The sequence below is a fragment of the Heterodontus francisci genome, chromosome 25, assembly GCF_036365525.1.
Source record: "Heterodontus francisci isolate sHetFra1 chromosome 25, sHetFra1.hap1, whole genome shotgun sequence".
In the NCBI taxonomy this organism is placed as follows: domain Eukaryota; kingdom Metazoa; phylum Chordata; class Chondrichthyes; order Heterodontiformes; family Heterodontidae; genus Heterodontus; species Heterodontus francisci.
In genome coordinates, this window is record NC_090395.1 from 19,351,190 (window position 1) to 19,367,184 (window position 15,995).

The following is a 15,995-nucleotide window of genomic DNA, read 5'->3' on the forward strand; positions in this document are numbered from 1 at the left end:
GCATCTGCTCTGATGATGCTACCTTCCACAACAGCGCTTCCGATATGTCTTCCTTTTTCTTCAGCCGAGGATTCCCCTCCACTGTGGTTGACAGGGACCTCAAACATGTCTGGCCCATTTCCTGCACCTCTACCCTCACCCCTTCCCCTCCCTCCCAGAAACGTGAAAATGTTCCCCTTGTCCTCACTTTCCAGCCCACCAGCCTCCACATCCAAAGGATCATCTTCCGCCATTTCTGCCATGCCCAGCATGATGCCACTACCAAACGCATCTCTCCCTCACCTCCCCTGTCAGCATTCCGAAGGGATCATTCCCTCTGTGACACCCTGGTCAATCCTCCATTACCCCCGACACCTCGTCCCTTTCCCATGGCACCTTCCCCTGCAATCGCAGGAGGTATAATACTTGCCCTTTTACCTCCTCTCTCCTCACTATCCAAGGCTCCAAACATTCCTTTCAGGTGAAGCAGCAATTTACTTGTACTTCTTTCAATGTAATATACTGTATTCACTGCTCACAATGTGGTCTCCTCTACATTGGCGAGACCAAACAGAGACTAGGTGACCACTTTGCAGAACACCTCCACTCAGTCTGAAAGCATGACCCCGAGCTTCCTGTCGCTTGCCATTTCAACACGCCCCCCTGTTCTCATGCTCACATTTCCGTCCGAGGATTGCTGCAGTGTCTCAGTAAACATCAACGCAAGTTCAAGGAACAGCACCTCATTTACCGACTAGGCACGCTACAGTCTGCCGGACTGAACATTGAGTTCAGTAATTTCAGAGCATGACTGCCCCCCCCCCTTTTATTTTTAGTATTATTATTTCTTTTTTATTTTTATTTTAGTTTGTTCGATCATTTTTTTTTTTACCATGTGCCTGCCCACTGTATTTTTTTATGTTTGTGCTTTTGGCCAGGGCTGTTCATTATTCTGTCATTTAACACCCTTTCTGTACTAATGCTTTATCTTTCAGCACACCATTAACACACCCTTTGCCTTTGCTCCAGGACCTTCTTGTCAGTTATTCTCTGTCACCCTCTGTCCTATCAACAACTTCCCTTTTGTTATCTTTTGCCCCACCTGCGCTTTATTTGCTTAACACCGATTACATTTCTAACCGTTGCCAGTTCTGAAGATGGGTCACTGACCTGAAACGTTAACTCTGCTTTTCTCTCTACAGATGTTGCCAGAACTGCTGTGTATTTCCAGCATTTTTTGTTTTTATTTCAGATTTCCAGCATCTGCAGTATTTTGCTTTTATTATTATGAGGGTACATGAGTTTCCGTGTGCGCATTGCTGCAACTTAGCTATTCCTTGGGGCATGAGTTACATCACTCTGCAAGGGCAGCTATCAAAAAAAGGTACAATTCCCTTTTATAGAATGTACTGTGGAACTATTGGAAGAAATAATAGTTTAAACCCCAGAATTATAAACAAGCTCGACCAGTATGAGATGCTGCAGGTCTACCAGATATTCTTTCTCCAGCCCTACTGCACAGACTTCATGGGTTCAGAGTGAAGTAAATAACATAATCAACAAGAAGACCTTTTCACTCAGTAACAACATAGTGACAGGTCTAGCTACTATCATTGATGAGATGCTATGAGACCTTATGCAGATACAGAATGAGGAAAATATTTGATAGGAATGATTAACCCCTCCTAATAGGGGAAGTGCTAATATTAATCTGCACTGAAACAAAAACAGAAAATGCTGGAAATACTTGGCAGGTCATGCAGAATCTGTGGAGATTAGAAATGTAATAGGCGTCTTTTGTTTCTTTATCTATCCCATTACCACTCCCTTTGGCTTTGCACCATGAAACCCTTCGTCATTTAATCTTGTCCTACCCTCCACCCTATCACAGACCTTTCCTCTTGTTCTTCTTCCCCTTTCACTTGCTCAAAACCTTTCTAACTTCTTTTGCCAGTTCTGATGAAAGGTCACCGAATTGAAACTTTAAATCTGTTTTTCTCTCCACAGATGCTGCCTAACCTGTTGGGTATTTCCAGCATTTTCTGGCTTTGTTTCAGATTTCCAGCATCTGCAGTATCTTACTTTTGTATTAACCTGCACTGGGCTCTGTTGCGATTGGCACCAAGAAGATGGTGTACGTTAGAACAAAAACGATCTAAAAGCTAAGTAATGTGTAAGTCACATAGACATTGATACATAGACTGAAATATATCACACAGTAACATCAGTCGTGCGGTCCCAATAGATTTACGACTATCAGGATTACCCTAAAACTTCCTTCGGGCTACTTGTAGTTATGACGACTGCAACTAACTCTTGATAGAAAACTCTCATGGCACCAACTTAAAAAGCCTTGTGATCTAACAGTGTCGAAGATTTAGAGTGCATGATAACCATTAACACATCGGAGGTGTTCTAATTCAGTGAGATATTTACAAATCTAAATGCGCACTGAGTATCGTATGACGTTCGAACAATACGAACTCCACCCGTTACTTTCCAACCAAACAGCTCAATAGGGTGAACAAGACTGAGGAAAAGTTTTGCAGAGAACTGTGAGGCTATCAGGTGGCTATCTATGGCGCTGTGGAAGACTGTGACGGAGATGTCCAACAGGATTCCGTACACCTGACTCCAAACCATCCACACTATCTTGCGCATTCCCCATTTTCTTGGCTGGCATCATGCCTTTTGCTTAGAATTCTCTCCCTAAATCTCTCTGCCTTTCCTGCTTTAAGACGCTCCTTGAAGCATATCTCTTTGCCCTTTGAGCCCGCTTTTGGTCAGATGTTCCAATGTGGCTGGGTACCAAATTTTGTTTGATAATGTTCCTGTGAAGTGCCTTGGGGCTTATTAGGTTATAGGCGCTAATATAATCAAACAGACTACAACCTCTACTGCCTGGAAGAAGAAAGACAGAAGGTGCATGGGGACACCATGACCTACAAGTTCCTCTCACCATCCTGAATTGGAACTATATCTCCGTTCCTTCACTCTCGCTGGGTGGTCAAAATCCTGGAACTCTCACCCCAACAGCACCGTAGGTGTACCTACACCAGATGGACTGCAGCAGTTCAAGAAGGTGGCTCATCACCACCTGCTCAAGGGCAATTAGTGGTGGGCAATAGATTGCTGATCTTGCCAATGGTGACCACATCCCTTGTTGTTGTATGATGATGAAATTTTGGTGACCTATTGAAGCAATCATTTGTTGCAGAGGTCATGATAAATTTGAAAACAGTAATCTGTAGCAGTACTGAGTTTAACTGCTTATTACAATTACTTCAGGTGAAGAAAATGGTGATACTTCCACTGATTGACATCATGGAAGTCCAGGGACAGTATCCTGGTTGATAAAGTTCTTCTGCAGATTGTATGGACATTGTCTAGTATAAAAGACAATCTTCCCCAAGTTGTTAGGGTTGTCATTATGGTCATGGCTGATCATCTAACTCAGTAACCTGTTCCCGCTTTCCCCCATATCCTTTGATCCCTTTAAACCAAGAGCTAAATCTAACTCCTTCTTGAAAACATACAATGTTTTGGCCTCAACTGCATTTTGTGGTAGCGAATTCCACAGGCTCACCACTCTCTGGGTGAAGAAATTTCTCCTCATCTCAGTCCTGAAAGGTTTACCCCGTATCCTTAGACTATGACCCCTGGTTCTGGACTCCACCACCATCGGGAACATCCTTCCTGCATCTACCCTGTCAAGTCCTGTTAGAATTTTATAGGTTTCTATGAGGTCCCCCCTCACTCTTCTGAACTCCAGCGAATATAATCCTAACCGACTCAATCTCTCCTCATACATCAGTCTCCCCATCCCAGGAATCAGTCTGGTAAACCTTCGCTGCACTCCCTCTATAGCAAGAGCATCCTTCCTCAGATAAGGAGACCAAAACTGCACACAATATTCCAGGTGTGGCCTCACCAAGGCCTTGTATAATTGCAGCGAGACATCTCTGCTCCTGTACTCGAATCCTCTCGCTATGAAGGCCAACATACCATTTGCCTTTTTTACTACCAGTTGGACCTGCATGCTTACCTTCAGTGACTGGTGTACGAAAACACCCAGGTCTCGTTGCATATTGCCCTCTCTCAGTTTATAGCCGTTCAGGTAATAATCTGCCATCCTGTTTTTTGCTACCAAAGTGGATAATCTCACATATGTCCACATTGTACTGCATCTGCCTTGCATTTGCCCACTCACTCAACTTGTCCAAATCACCCTGAAGCCTCTCTGCATCCTCATTACAACTCACTCCCCCAACCAGTTTTGTGTCATCTGCAAATTTGGAGATATTACATTTAGTTCCTTCATTTAAATCATTAATATATATTGTGAATAGCTGGGGTCCTAGCACCGATCCCTACGGTACCCCACTAGTCATTGCCTGCCATTCAGAAAAAGACCCATTTAGGCCTACTGTTTGTTTCCTGTCTGACAACCAATTTTCTATCCATCGCAATACACTACCCCCAATCACAAGCACTTTAATTATACACGCTAATAACAGAAATTATATTCTACTGTTGATTCTAAATTGTTCAACTGCATGGAAGACATATTCCACAGGTATCTACAGTGCTGGACAGTGTTTGATGATGTGCACTTCTTTCTATTTGTTCATGGGAAGTGGCTACGCCAGCATTTATTGCCCATCCCTAATTGCCCATCCCTAATTGCCCTTGAGAAGTTGATGGTGAGCTGCTTTCTTGAACCATTGCAGTCCTTGGGTGTAGGCACACCCACAGTGCTGTTATGAAGGGAGTTCCAGGATTTTGACCCAGCAACAGTGAAGGAAAGGTGATGTAGTTCCAAGTCAGGATGATGTGCGGCTTGGAGAAGAACTTGCAGGTAGTGGTGTTCCCATACATCTGCCGCCCTAGTCCGTCTAGGTGGTGGATGACGTGGGTTTGGAAGATGCTGCCGAAGGAGCCTTGGTGAGTTGCAGTAGTGCATCTTGTAGATGGTACACTCTGCTGCCACTGTGCGTCAGTGGTGGAGGGAGTGGTAGATGGAGTGCCAATCAAGTAGGCTGCTTTGTCCTGGATGGTGTTGAGCTTCTTGAGTGTTGTTGGAGCTGCGCCCATCCAGGCAAGTGGGGAGTGTTCCATCACAATCCTGACTTGTGCCTTGTAGGCACATTGGAGTCAGGAAGTGAGTTACTTGCCACAGAATTCCTAGCCTCTGACCTGCTCTTGTAGCCACAGTATTTACGTGGCTGATCCAGTTCAGTTTCTGGTCAATGGTAACTCCCAGGATGTTGATAGTGGGGGAATTCAGTGATGGTAATGCCATTTAATGTCAAGGAGAGATGGTTAGATTCTCCATTGTTTGAGATGGTCATTGCCTGGCACTTGTGAATGTTACTCCTGCATTGATTCCAACCAAGAGTTCTGATATCAATGAGAAACCCAAGCGTTGGACAGAGAAATGCCACCCAATGTAGTATTTGTTTTCTCTTATCCACGCATCCTTTAGAAAGACGGTCATTATTAAAAGAGGCGTGTAATGGCTGTACCCATTATTAGGAAATTTGTAAACAAAGTGACCCCAGAAGGAAAACTATTCTTCCCCTAAATATGTTAAAAAGATACACCAATTTAGTTTCTGAATATCAGTGTTGACCTGAACAACCCGTATCGAATTGCTATTCAGAATTTCTGCAATCTGTGAAGTTTAAGTAATAGATTCAGGATAGCGAGGAAACGCGCTGGTGAACACATAGTGGTCTACAGCTCCTCATCCTAATAGGGTGAAGGGTGAGTGAAAAATATTCAGAACCCAGCTAACTGGTGTAGACCTGGCAAATGGCTACAGAAGCCTGGGAGCAAGTCAGTAGACTGTACTCTCAGGGGAAGATACTTCATGTCGGCAAAGTTAAAAAGGGAGCGTTAAGTATCACTTAATGAAAGTACTTACTCAGGTTAGTGTTGGCTAGCTCAAGTAAAACTATAAAATGTACAATGTTAGACACGTTTTAAGGCGATGAAATAGACAGATCCTGAAACTTTGAAAAAGAGCTAAGTGGTCGGATTTAATATTTAGAAAAATGTGCACATAACCGCAATTCGTCAACTCCAATCTTTCACAGGAATATACAGAAGGATAGCATGTGCTGGTTCAATGTATATTAAAACAATTATACAGGAACGTTACAACTTACCAAGCAAAACAATATGAGCTAAACTCCCCTTTACATTGTACAATATAATGGAATCGCCAACCTAATTATAAACTATTAACCCTACTACAATTTAAGATAGCAAATATTAAAAATGTATAAAATAGCTGCTCAACTATGCAGTAAAAAAAAAATTTAAAAGATAAACACTTCAAATATGTGTCATCTTAAACTTCAAGGGAGACTGAGACCACACAGAATGGTGAACACCAGTTCTGGAATTTAGGTCACGGCCTCTTAGTTTTAATCTAGGAGAACGTTATGAAGATGCCGAAACCTTTTTGCTTCGTATTGTCTCCAGCGCGGCCTCCTTTTCCTTCAGAATCTCCTTCAGCCGTCTTATTTTCTCATCACGTGCGGTCTTGTCGCCCATTGGCGTAGAAAGGAACTCAACAGTGGGAAAGTGTTCTTTGGAGACAACCAAAGCGTAGGACATACTATCTGTCGCAGTGCTCCGAGTCATCATATGGGAAGATTCTGTTGCTGTTGTGTCCACTGGCACTGAGCTAGTGCCCAGTGAACTGGTGAAGGTCTCGTGACCATAGCGAGGAGAGATTTGGGCCATTCCATCATCTCCTGGGAGACAGCTGTACGCGTGCTCTGATTCCTTGTTCAAAATCCACTTTTTACAGCGTTGTTTCTTACTTGTCAATCGGCACTTATTATTTTCGGCTTTACTCTTTGCCAATTTAGCCTTGATCTAAAATGAATAGAATCAGAAAATTAGTATAAGATTTGCATTATTGTTTCTACAACATGCAAATATTATGTCCCAACATTATGCGAAATCACACGTTTTATACACTTCTGCGTTTGTTAAATGATCTATGTATTCCAAGTTGAACCCATTTCAATCTGTTGCCGGGCAAAACCGATGCAGATGAGTCGTGACTTTCTTAAATGAAAGAAGTCACAAGTTTCAGGTAGTACAATTGTGTCTGCTTTTAACTTCGCAACGATCATCGACCCCCAGCCACCCCGCCCTCAGTTTCGTGACGAAGATATAAGGCAAATGAGTTGTCACCCTCTTCTTCAGACATTAAGATCCACCTAGAAAGGTGAATTTCTCCTGAAGCCAGGAGATAGCACTGTCCATGTGGCAGAGGTAAATGGTTCCACAGAAGGAGATTCATCACTGCCAACAAGTCGACTTTCTCCGCCCCGACAAACGAACTTCGTTGTTATCGCCTGGCTCCTCTATGCTGAACTTCCTTCCATCGTCGACCAAGACCCAACGGTCAAAAATAAATTCCGAAGCCACGACGTTCAAAGGATTACTATCTATAAGACTGAGCATATTCAGGTGAGCTGCACCCGGGTACTGTGGCATCTGCTCTGGGATGGATCCCACACCCAGAGTGACAGTTTTCTCACAAAGGAGAACAGGTGGAATTCCTTCTCTCAGAGAGCCGTGAATCTTTGGAATCCTCTACCCGAGAGCTGTGGAGGCTAAGTCATTAAATATATTCAAGGCTGAAATTGATTCGTGAAGTATAGAGGATTCAAGCGTTATAGGGAACAGGCAGTAACGTGGAGTGAGGCCAAGATCAGATCAGCCACAATTTCATTGAATGGTGGCACAGTCTGGAAGGGCCATTCATATGTTTTTATTACAGCAATAACCTTTGATTTATCAGGCATAAACCATAGCCCAGTAACCAGTAACAAACATGGTTTAGAAGATCCAGTCTGACCCCAAAATGGTTCCACTCTTAATAAAGAATGGCTGGAAGCTGCCGAGTTACATCAAGGGTGCAGGGAGCACCAGGAATCAGTTTTTGAACTTTCACTGTTTCTCAGTTGGATTAATGACTTGGATTTCGAAGCTTAGAAGTGAAGTTCACAGTCAAACTGGGACCTGAGAATTGAATCTATAGACAGAGCTCAAGAATTGCCAGATGAGATAGGCAACATATTTGGAGAACAAAGTCCATGGCAGATGAAAGTGAATAGGACATGTGTTAATTGCTGCTCATAGTGAGAAAAAAATGAATAGCTAAGGATAAAGTTGAAAGAGAATTGTGAATTTTAATAGAATCCCAAGTCAACATGTCCAAGCACTCCAGAGCAGCAATTAGTAACGCAAGTGGAACACTGAACATTATAGCCAAAATACTGAGGTAGAACTCAGACCACAATGTATTATGTCTATTTCTGGGAACTGAAACACATAATAGTCCTGAAGGCAGTTAATAGAAGAGTCTTTGAGGTTGATCCCTAACATTGAGGTTACAAGAAAGGAGGCGATATGAAGGTGATCTTATAGAGGGACATGAGATAGTAAATAGTATTGAAAAGGTAAATATAGAATATTCCTTCAATTGAAATCACAAGGAGAAAGGTAGCAGGTTCCAACTTGGAAAAACCTAATTTAGGACTACAGAGTGATCAACACAGAGTGGCATGGGATTTTGGGTATAGTCCAGGGGGAAACAGAATCATTTAACAAACAATTGCATATTGTCTAGTCTTTCTGGATGGATGAGTTAAGGCAGGTTGAATGGCCTGTCTCATCTTTATCAATGCGATCGTGTGAAAAGTGAGGCTACAAAGCCAAGTGAGCTATGGCTGGCCAAAACTATGAGTGGGAACATTAAAGCAATTTCCTAACTCTTGACCCTCCCTCACTACTGCCATGGTTTAACTTCAAGGTAGTGATGGAAGAAAGCCTGGCTTGAATTTACCCTTCGAAGGATTGGAGTTGTCATCCATCTCTTATTATCCAGTACAAAGACAGTGTGAGGGTTGGGAGTCCAAGATGTAGTTGCAATCAACAGTGTGTGTGCATTCTTGGCCATTTCAGTAATGCGTATGCAGCCTTTGAAATAAATTGTAGCTTCGCAAGTGGGTCTATTGTGTACTGTGTGTGGAACAGGTATATGTGGTTGATTCAAACTTCTTATTCAATTACAGATCAAAGCATATTGCAACAGGTATGACTAAATGTATTGCAGAGACTGGTGTTTGATTATTTCTGGGTGAAAGGCAAAAATGAAGTTGCAGCTGATGCATTCTAGGTCCATGAGCCCATGGATGAGTCACACTGCTCATCTAGAAAGTCAGACAGACAGACATGATTTCTACAGCGTCTTTCACAATCTCAGGATGTCCCAAAGAGCTTCGCAGCCAATTTAGTAATTTTGAAGCATCTTAGCCAATGTCTATCACTCAAAGAATAACTTCCCTGTTATTCTTCAAACTAGTGCCATGGGATCTTTTACTTTATAGAGGGCAGAAAGACGCACCTCTGACAGTGCAGCACTCCCTCACTACTGCACTGACATGTCAACCTAGCTGACATCTCCTAACGTTATGCTTACAATAACTTGAAGCATCATGTGTGCCTAAATTCCTTCTGTAATAGGCATAATTCATGATATTTTTTGTTGGTTAGTTACAAGCCTGGCATTACTCCATATTCAAAATTGGTCTGAGCCAGTAATAAAATGGATTTGACTAAACTGAGCAAAAATCAGCCACCCCTATATTTTGCAGTTGACTGTATAAACTGCCAACAGATTAACTGGAAAAATTTCCCAATGCAGCTATTACAACAACATTTTGTCACAAAGGACTACTTTGGTTAACAAGGCATCACCACCTTTCAGATAACAGGCCATGAAGTGACACGAGCACTTTTGTGCTGACATGGATGTTTAATGCTTGCTTTCACATGCAACCTAACCTTCTCAAACTCTCATCTGTACTGTTTACTCAGTTACACTAGGAAAAAAAACTTCAAAAGAAAACCCTCCATCAGATGCCAACTCAACACTGTTCCATAATAACCAATGCAGAAGGACATTCTTTTTGTATAAAGTTTCATAACTGCTTGCATATGCTACCAATATCCAAAATTGTTTATTGAACTCCACTAAGGCTTATTCGCATCCATGATGAACTAAGTAGATAATTTACAGAACTTCCTGAGATGTAGTAACTGGCTAGAACTATTAGTTTTGATTATTTTAAAGCTCTGTTGATTTGCAACTAGCATGAGTTTGGTTTCAATCGTCATAATTACTTCATACATGTTGTGGATTGAAAAGATGTCAATGTAGAGCACTTTCATTTTAATATTTGCATGCAGTTGTATAAATGCAACCGAAATATCTGATAACCATTAAGATAGCCCTTGACCAGAAAATCAAGTTTCTCTTCTGAGGATACATAGCATCAATTTCTTACCACCCAGGTAGAAGATTAGACAGCAGTGTTTTTGTTGCCTTACTACTGATGCATGTTCCCTTTGATACTGGGTTTCTAATGCTGATGGCTTTCTGTACTTTCTTACGTAGGGTCCTGCAGATAACAAAGATAGGGCATAATTTCCCTTTACAACATTTAATCAAATTGGCACGAAGACATCAAGATTTCTCTGTCATGTTACGAAACTGAACAGGAGATCATATATGCATGGAGCCTAAGCTGTCACAAAGTCCTTTGCTTTCACAACTCCCCCACCTCAACCAAAATGGAACTTATATGGAGGCATTTGAACATGTTCCAACTTGCAATTTTGCAACCTGTTGCAATTCATTCCACTGGATATCATATTAGAGACCTTTATCAGCAATCTCAGATATAAAGATATCTATCTTATTCATCTTTTAAGGGGATGCACGGAGCAATAATGAGCTAATGCTTGTTGAGATACTTTGGTTTGTTGAATGGCAACTTCCAACCATTGACCTTGTCTTAGATGCTGTTGAACTATCCTCAATACTTTTGGAACCTCCTTTGAATCTTTAAGACTCAATACTGCCAATAACCTATCCTCTAAAGTGATCTATTTCATAGGTTATTATATCAGGTGTAGTTCTGGGGGGGATTCTTGATAGTAAACCTTCATTTAATCCAAGCTTGGTGTCCATACCTACCCCTTGTTTTATCAAAGATGGTCACACCCTTCTCTTTTGATGTGGTAATATATTTTACATTGAATCCATTGGTTATTTGAAACCGGCAGCTCATTAGTTATTTGCCCTATCTGTATCAATGTACACACAAAGTTCTGTCAATCAGTTTGTTTAAAGACAACTACAATTGCAAGACTTCAGAAAGTACGCTTTCTGATCCACCAAATGAAACATTCTTAGCCTGTACCCCCAGCAATAAGTTATCATTTGAGCATGTTAAAAAGGTGGTTTAGTCATAAGATAGAGGGCAGAATGATTCATGCTACAAACCATTTAGTACATGACCAACCATTTGCTTTACACTGCTGAATCTTTTAGCAGAGAGGCTCAGCAAGCAATTACTTTTGGTTATGTTCACTTAAAGTACTGAAGAGAATTAATAATAAAAAAAAACGCTGCTTTAAATAGTGGGGAGTTTTATTCTAAGTCGTCTGCTTCCTTTCTTACAGTTGTTTTATCATTTCCAGTAGTTTTTGTCTAATTTTTCATGTGTTAAAGTATAAAGAGTATTCCAAGTAGTAATCTTGCCACTATGTATACAGTGACTTTTTTTTTTAAAGAAAAGGCCTCTACAAGTTCTATGTAAGTCTATTCAAATGTCATTTGGCATTACCCAAAAGGTTTTCTGCATACAAGTTGATAGATATTGTCAAAATGGGCAGTTGCATTATGTGAAAAGGGCTGATTCATATGTTTTACTTAATAATTAGTGGTCTCCTGTCAATATAGCAGGTAAGACTCAGAGGCACCCACATAGTAAATCTACGTTCTGTTTCCATGCAAGAGGACAGGTGAAATAGCATTTTCCGCCCTAGATTGAAATTCTGGAACTTAAGTAGCAACTTAGCATGTCTCTCCTGGAGATCACTAGTTTGCCTATTTAAACAGAGGTCAGTTCTGCATACAAGTATACAATGATTGAAAAATACTGTATTTCAGTTCACTAAGTAGATTTTTTTTTAAAGTCACAAGGTCCAAATCTTAAATGAGAATCTGAAGCATCTCTGTAGAAAGGGCATCTACGACATGCTTGTCACAAACCAAAAAAGTCATCGGCAAGAATAATTGCAAGCCATAAATTCCTGCCTGAATACATATCAGCAATATAACTACATGGTAGCTATTTTGGATCCATAGGGCCATCCACAAGGCTGATGTGAAATATTCAATGAAGCTCTAACACACCTAATGGTCAGGCTCAAATAAATAAGCAGTGCATCAGTATCCATGCGCACCAGTGAACTATGCAAACCTGCTGAGTGCCCCATTGGTGCAGTCAGTGCAAAGCCTAAGAAAGGACACCAATCAGTACCGCAGTGGATTGAAATGCACTAAACACCAGTGTGAACACAGACACTTGTACACATAGATCCCAAGTTCTTGACACAATTAATGCCAAAGGGTTCCAGTTATCTTGCTGGTTGCTGGCCTACTTTCCTTTGAAGGATAATATTCCAACATTCTATTAAAGGTTTGCCAAGATGGGCAGACAACTCCAGGCAAACTGAAGATCTCACATTTGGAAGACAGACATCAGAAGTACTAATCTAGTGTTACCACAGTAAAACCGCAGGAGCAGTTTACATAGTCTTTAAACCCCTATCAACATCTTGGAAGTTTCTAAGATTTAAATAAGCACAAGTGAACTGGAGAAATAAATAACTGAGCTTAGTGCCATTCAAGTGGAGATGGCATAATAGATTTTCATTTTAGGGAGGCATATGATATCCATTAGTCCCACAAGGAGAACAGATTCATGAACATGGCCACTCTCTAGCACAAGGCGGCAGTGAGCTCTAAAACAAGTCTTCAGAGAGAACATATAGGGATTCTCTAAAAACAAACAACTTAAAATACATATAAAGAAAAAAAGTTCCAGAAATTCCCAAAAAATCCTATTTACCAGGGTATAAATCTTACTAAAACTTAATAAAGTGACAAATAGCAAGAAAATTAAATAACTGCATTATGAAGAGGGAGGAACAGGATTGTAGGTGCCTAACCTACCAAAAAAGCAATTACATGAGAAGATCGTTAAGAATGCAATATAGTGGTGTACCTACAGAATTCAGAGAGTCAGATTGATGAAAATGAAGTGAAAAACACAGATAAACTTGCTCTCTCACTGAATACACCAATAGATAGCAAGCTAGTCCTCTCAGAAAGGGATGTTACCAGACGAGGGAGACAAAATACAAAAGTTATAAATAATTACTTTTCTTTTAATAATCAAACTGTGAGTTTAAGTTAGTTCAGGCTATCTTAGCTAATCTGCAACTTGAAAGTTTACAGTACCAAGTGGATTCTACAGCGATAATCCAGAAGCGCTGAATGGATGATCAATCTCAGCCTCCTCCTGAGGTTCTCACCATCACAGTTGCCAGTCTTCAGGAAATACAATTCACTCCACAATACCAAGAAATGGGTGAGCACACTGGACACAGCAAAAGCTATGGACCCTAACAACACCCCAGCTGCAGTGCTGAAGACTTGTGCTCGAGAACTAGCCAGGCCTCCAGTCAAGCTGTTTCAGTACAGCTACAACACTGGCATCTATTTGATAATGTGGAAAATTGCCCAGGTTATTTCCAGTTCCCAAAGGCAGGTCAAATCCAATCTGGTCAATTACCACCCCATCAGTCTGCTCTCAATCATCAGCAAATTGATGGAAAGGGTTGTCAGCAGTACTACCAAGTGGCACTTATTTACCAAAAACCGGCTCACTGATGCTCAGTACAGGTTCTGCCAGGACCACTCAGCTCCAGACCTCAATACAGCCTTGGTCCAAACATGCATAAAATAACTTAATTCCAGAGGTGACAGTAACTGTCCTTGACATCAGGGCAGCATTTGATCGAATGTGATATCAAGCGATCCTAGAAAAATTGAAGTCAATGGGAATCGGGGGAAAATTCTCCACTGACTGGAGTCATCCTTAGCACAAAGGAAGATGACGGTGGCTGTTGCAGGCCAATCATCTCAGCCCCAGTACATCGCTGCAGGAATTCCTCAGGGCAGTGCCCCAGGTCCAACCATCTTCAGCTGCTTCATCAATAATGTTCACTGATGATTGCACAGCGTTTAATTCCAGTTGCAACTTCTCAGATAATAGAGCAGTCTGTGTGTAGATGCAGCCAGACCTGGACCACATTCAGGCTTGAGTCAATAAGTGGCAAGTAGCATTTGCACCACACAAGTACCAGGCAATGACTATCTCCAACAAAAGAAAGTATAACCACCTCCCCTTTGACATTCAGTGGTATTACTATAATTGAATCCCCTGCAATTAACATTATGGGGTCACCACTGACCAGAAACCTAACTGGACTAGCAATATAAATCATGTGGCTGGGTATTCTTCAGCAAATGACTGATTTACTGACTCCCAAAGCCTTTCCACCATCTACAAGACATAAATCAGGAGTGTGATGGAATACCCTTCAATTGCCTAGTTAAATGCAACTCCAACACTCGAAGCTCGACACCAACTAGAACAAAGCAGCCCGCCTGATTGGCACCCAATTCACCATCTTAAAGCATTCACTCCCTTCAACACTGGCACACAGTGGCTATAGTGTGTACAGTCCACAAGATGTATTGCAGCAAGGCCTATTCAACAGCATCTCTCAAACCTGTGACTCTTACCGCCTAGAAGAACACAGGCAGCAGGTGCATGGGAACACCAACACATGCAAGTTCCACTCCAAATCACACACCATTCTGATTTGGAAATATATCGCCATTCCTTCATGGTCACTGGGGTAAAATCCTGGAGCTCCCTCTGTATACCGTGCAAGTACTTCCACCACCCAGACTGCAGCAGTTAAATAAAGCAGCTCACCACCTCCTTTTGCCAGTGATGCCCACATCCCCGAGTGAATGACAAGAACTAGATAGATTCTGAAGTGCAGAAGCCACCTATGGGTGGGATTTGGGTATTTAGAACTCAGCTTGTTGGCCCAGGAATAATCAAAAGAATAAAATGCATTAGGTTCAATGTATCTTAAGTACACAATTAAATAGAAAGCTGTACCATCACACATTTGCCCCTTATATTGTACAGTATAGTGCAACCACCGTCCTAGTTATAAATCAAGTTTGCTATAATTTAAAATGACAAATATTAAAATTCAAAAGTGGATTCTCAACTGTGCAGCTAAATAAAAAATTCAAAGACAAAAATTTTAAATATTTGTCATCTTAAACTTAACAAGAGAGACGGAGATCACACAGAATGATCAGCCAGTTCTTCAGATAAACAGCACAGCAAGGACACAAAATCTTAATTTTGATTGAGAACTTTATAAAGGTGCCAAAACCATTTTCTTCCGTATTGCCTCCAGCGCGGCCTCCTTCTCCTTCAGAATCTCCTTCAGTCGCCTGATCTTCTCATCGCGTATAGTTTCGTCTACATTTGCGGGAGAGAGAGGAGAGTAACTGCATGATGCACGGATCTCAGTTGTAGGGCAGTGTCCCATTGAGGGAGATGAGGTGCTGGGCACAGGAACAGGTACTGTGGAAGCAGCTGAGGGACTGTGTGCACTTTCTGTCCCAGTGTCGAAAGTCATCATCGGAGAGGATTCCATTATTGTGCTCTCCTCCAGCACTGAGCTAGGCTCAGAGGAGCTGGTGGACACCTCCTGTCCACAGTAAGAATCAATGTGGGAGGGAGCTTCTGTACCATGGGAAGGTGCTTCTGTATTGTACACAGCAAGGCAGCTGTAGGCATGCTCAGATTCCCAGTTTGAAGTGAACCGTTTTAGGCATGGTTTCTTAATTGCCACTGAACACTGGATTCTTTCTGTTTTTCGTTTCACTGGCGATTTGGGCTCAAGTTTAATCTAAAATAGGAAAAAAAAAGAAATCAGAAGACACACATTAAAGTTTGTCTTGCATGTGAAGGACTCTG

The 15,995-nt window shown here is 41.6% G+C and overlaps 1 protein-coding gene across 7 annotated transcripts in view; it reads right to left on the reverse strand.

The window, feature by feature from the left end:
* Positions 1-5,990: 5,990 nt before the first annotated feature.
* Positions 5,991-15,995, reverse strand: part of lrif1 (ligand dependent nuclear receptor interacting factor 1) — a 45,885-nt gene continuing 35,880 nt past the window's right edge. For all 7 annotated transcript variants that reach the window (XM_068056949.1, XM_068056954.1, XM_068056950.1 and 4 more), the window contains 2 exons: positions 15,406-15,927; positions 5,991-6,867 (listed from right to left, as the gene is read on the reverse strand). In XM_068056949.1, coding sequence (XP_067913050.1) covers positions 6,427-6,867; positions 15,406-15,927 — 963 coding nt within the window. In that variant the 3' untranslated portion in view covers positions 5,991-6,426. The remainder of the gene's footprint in view (positions 6,868-15,405; positions 15,928-15,995) is intronic.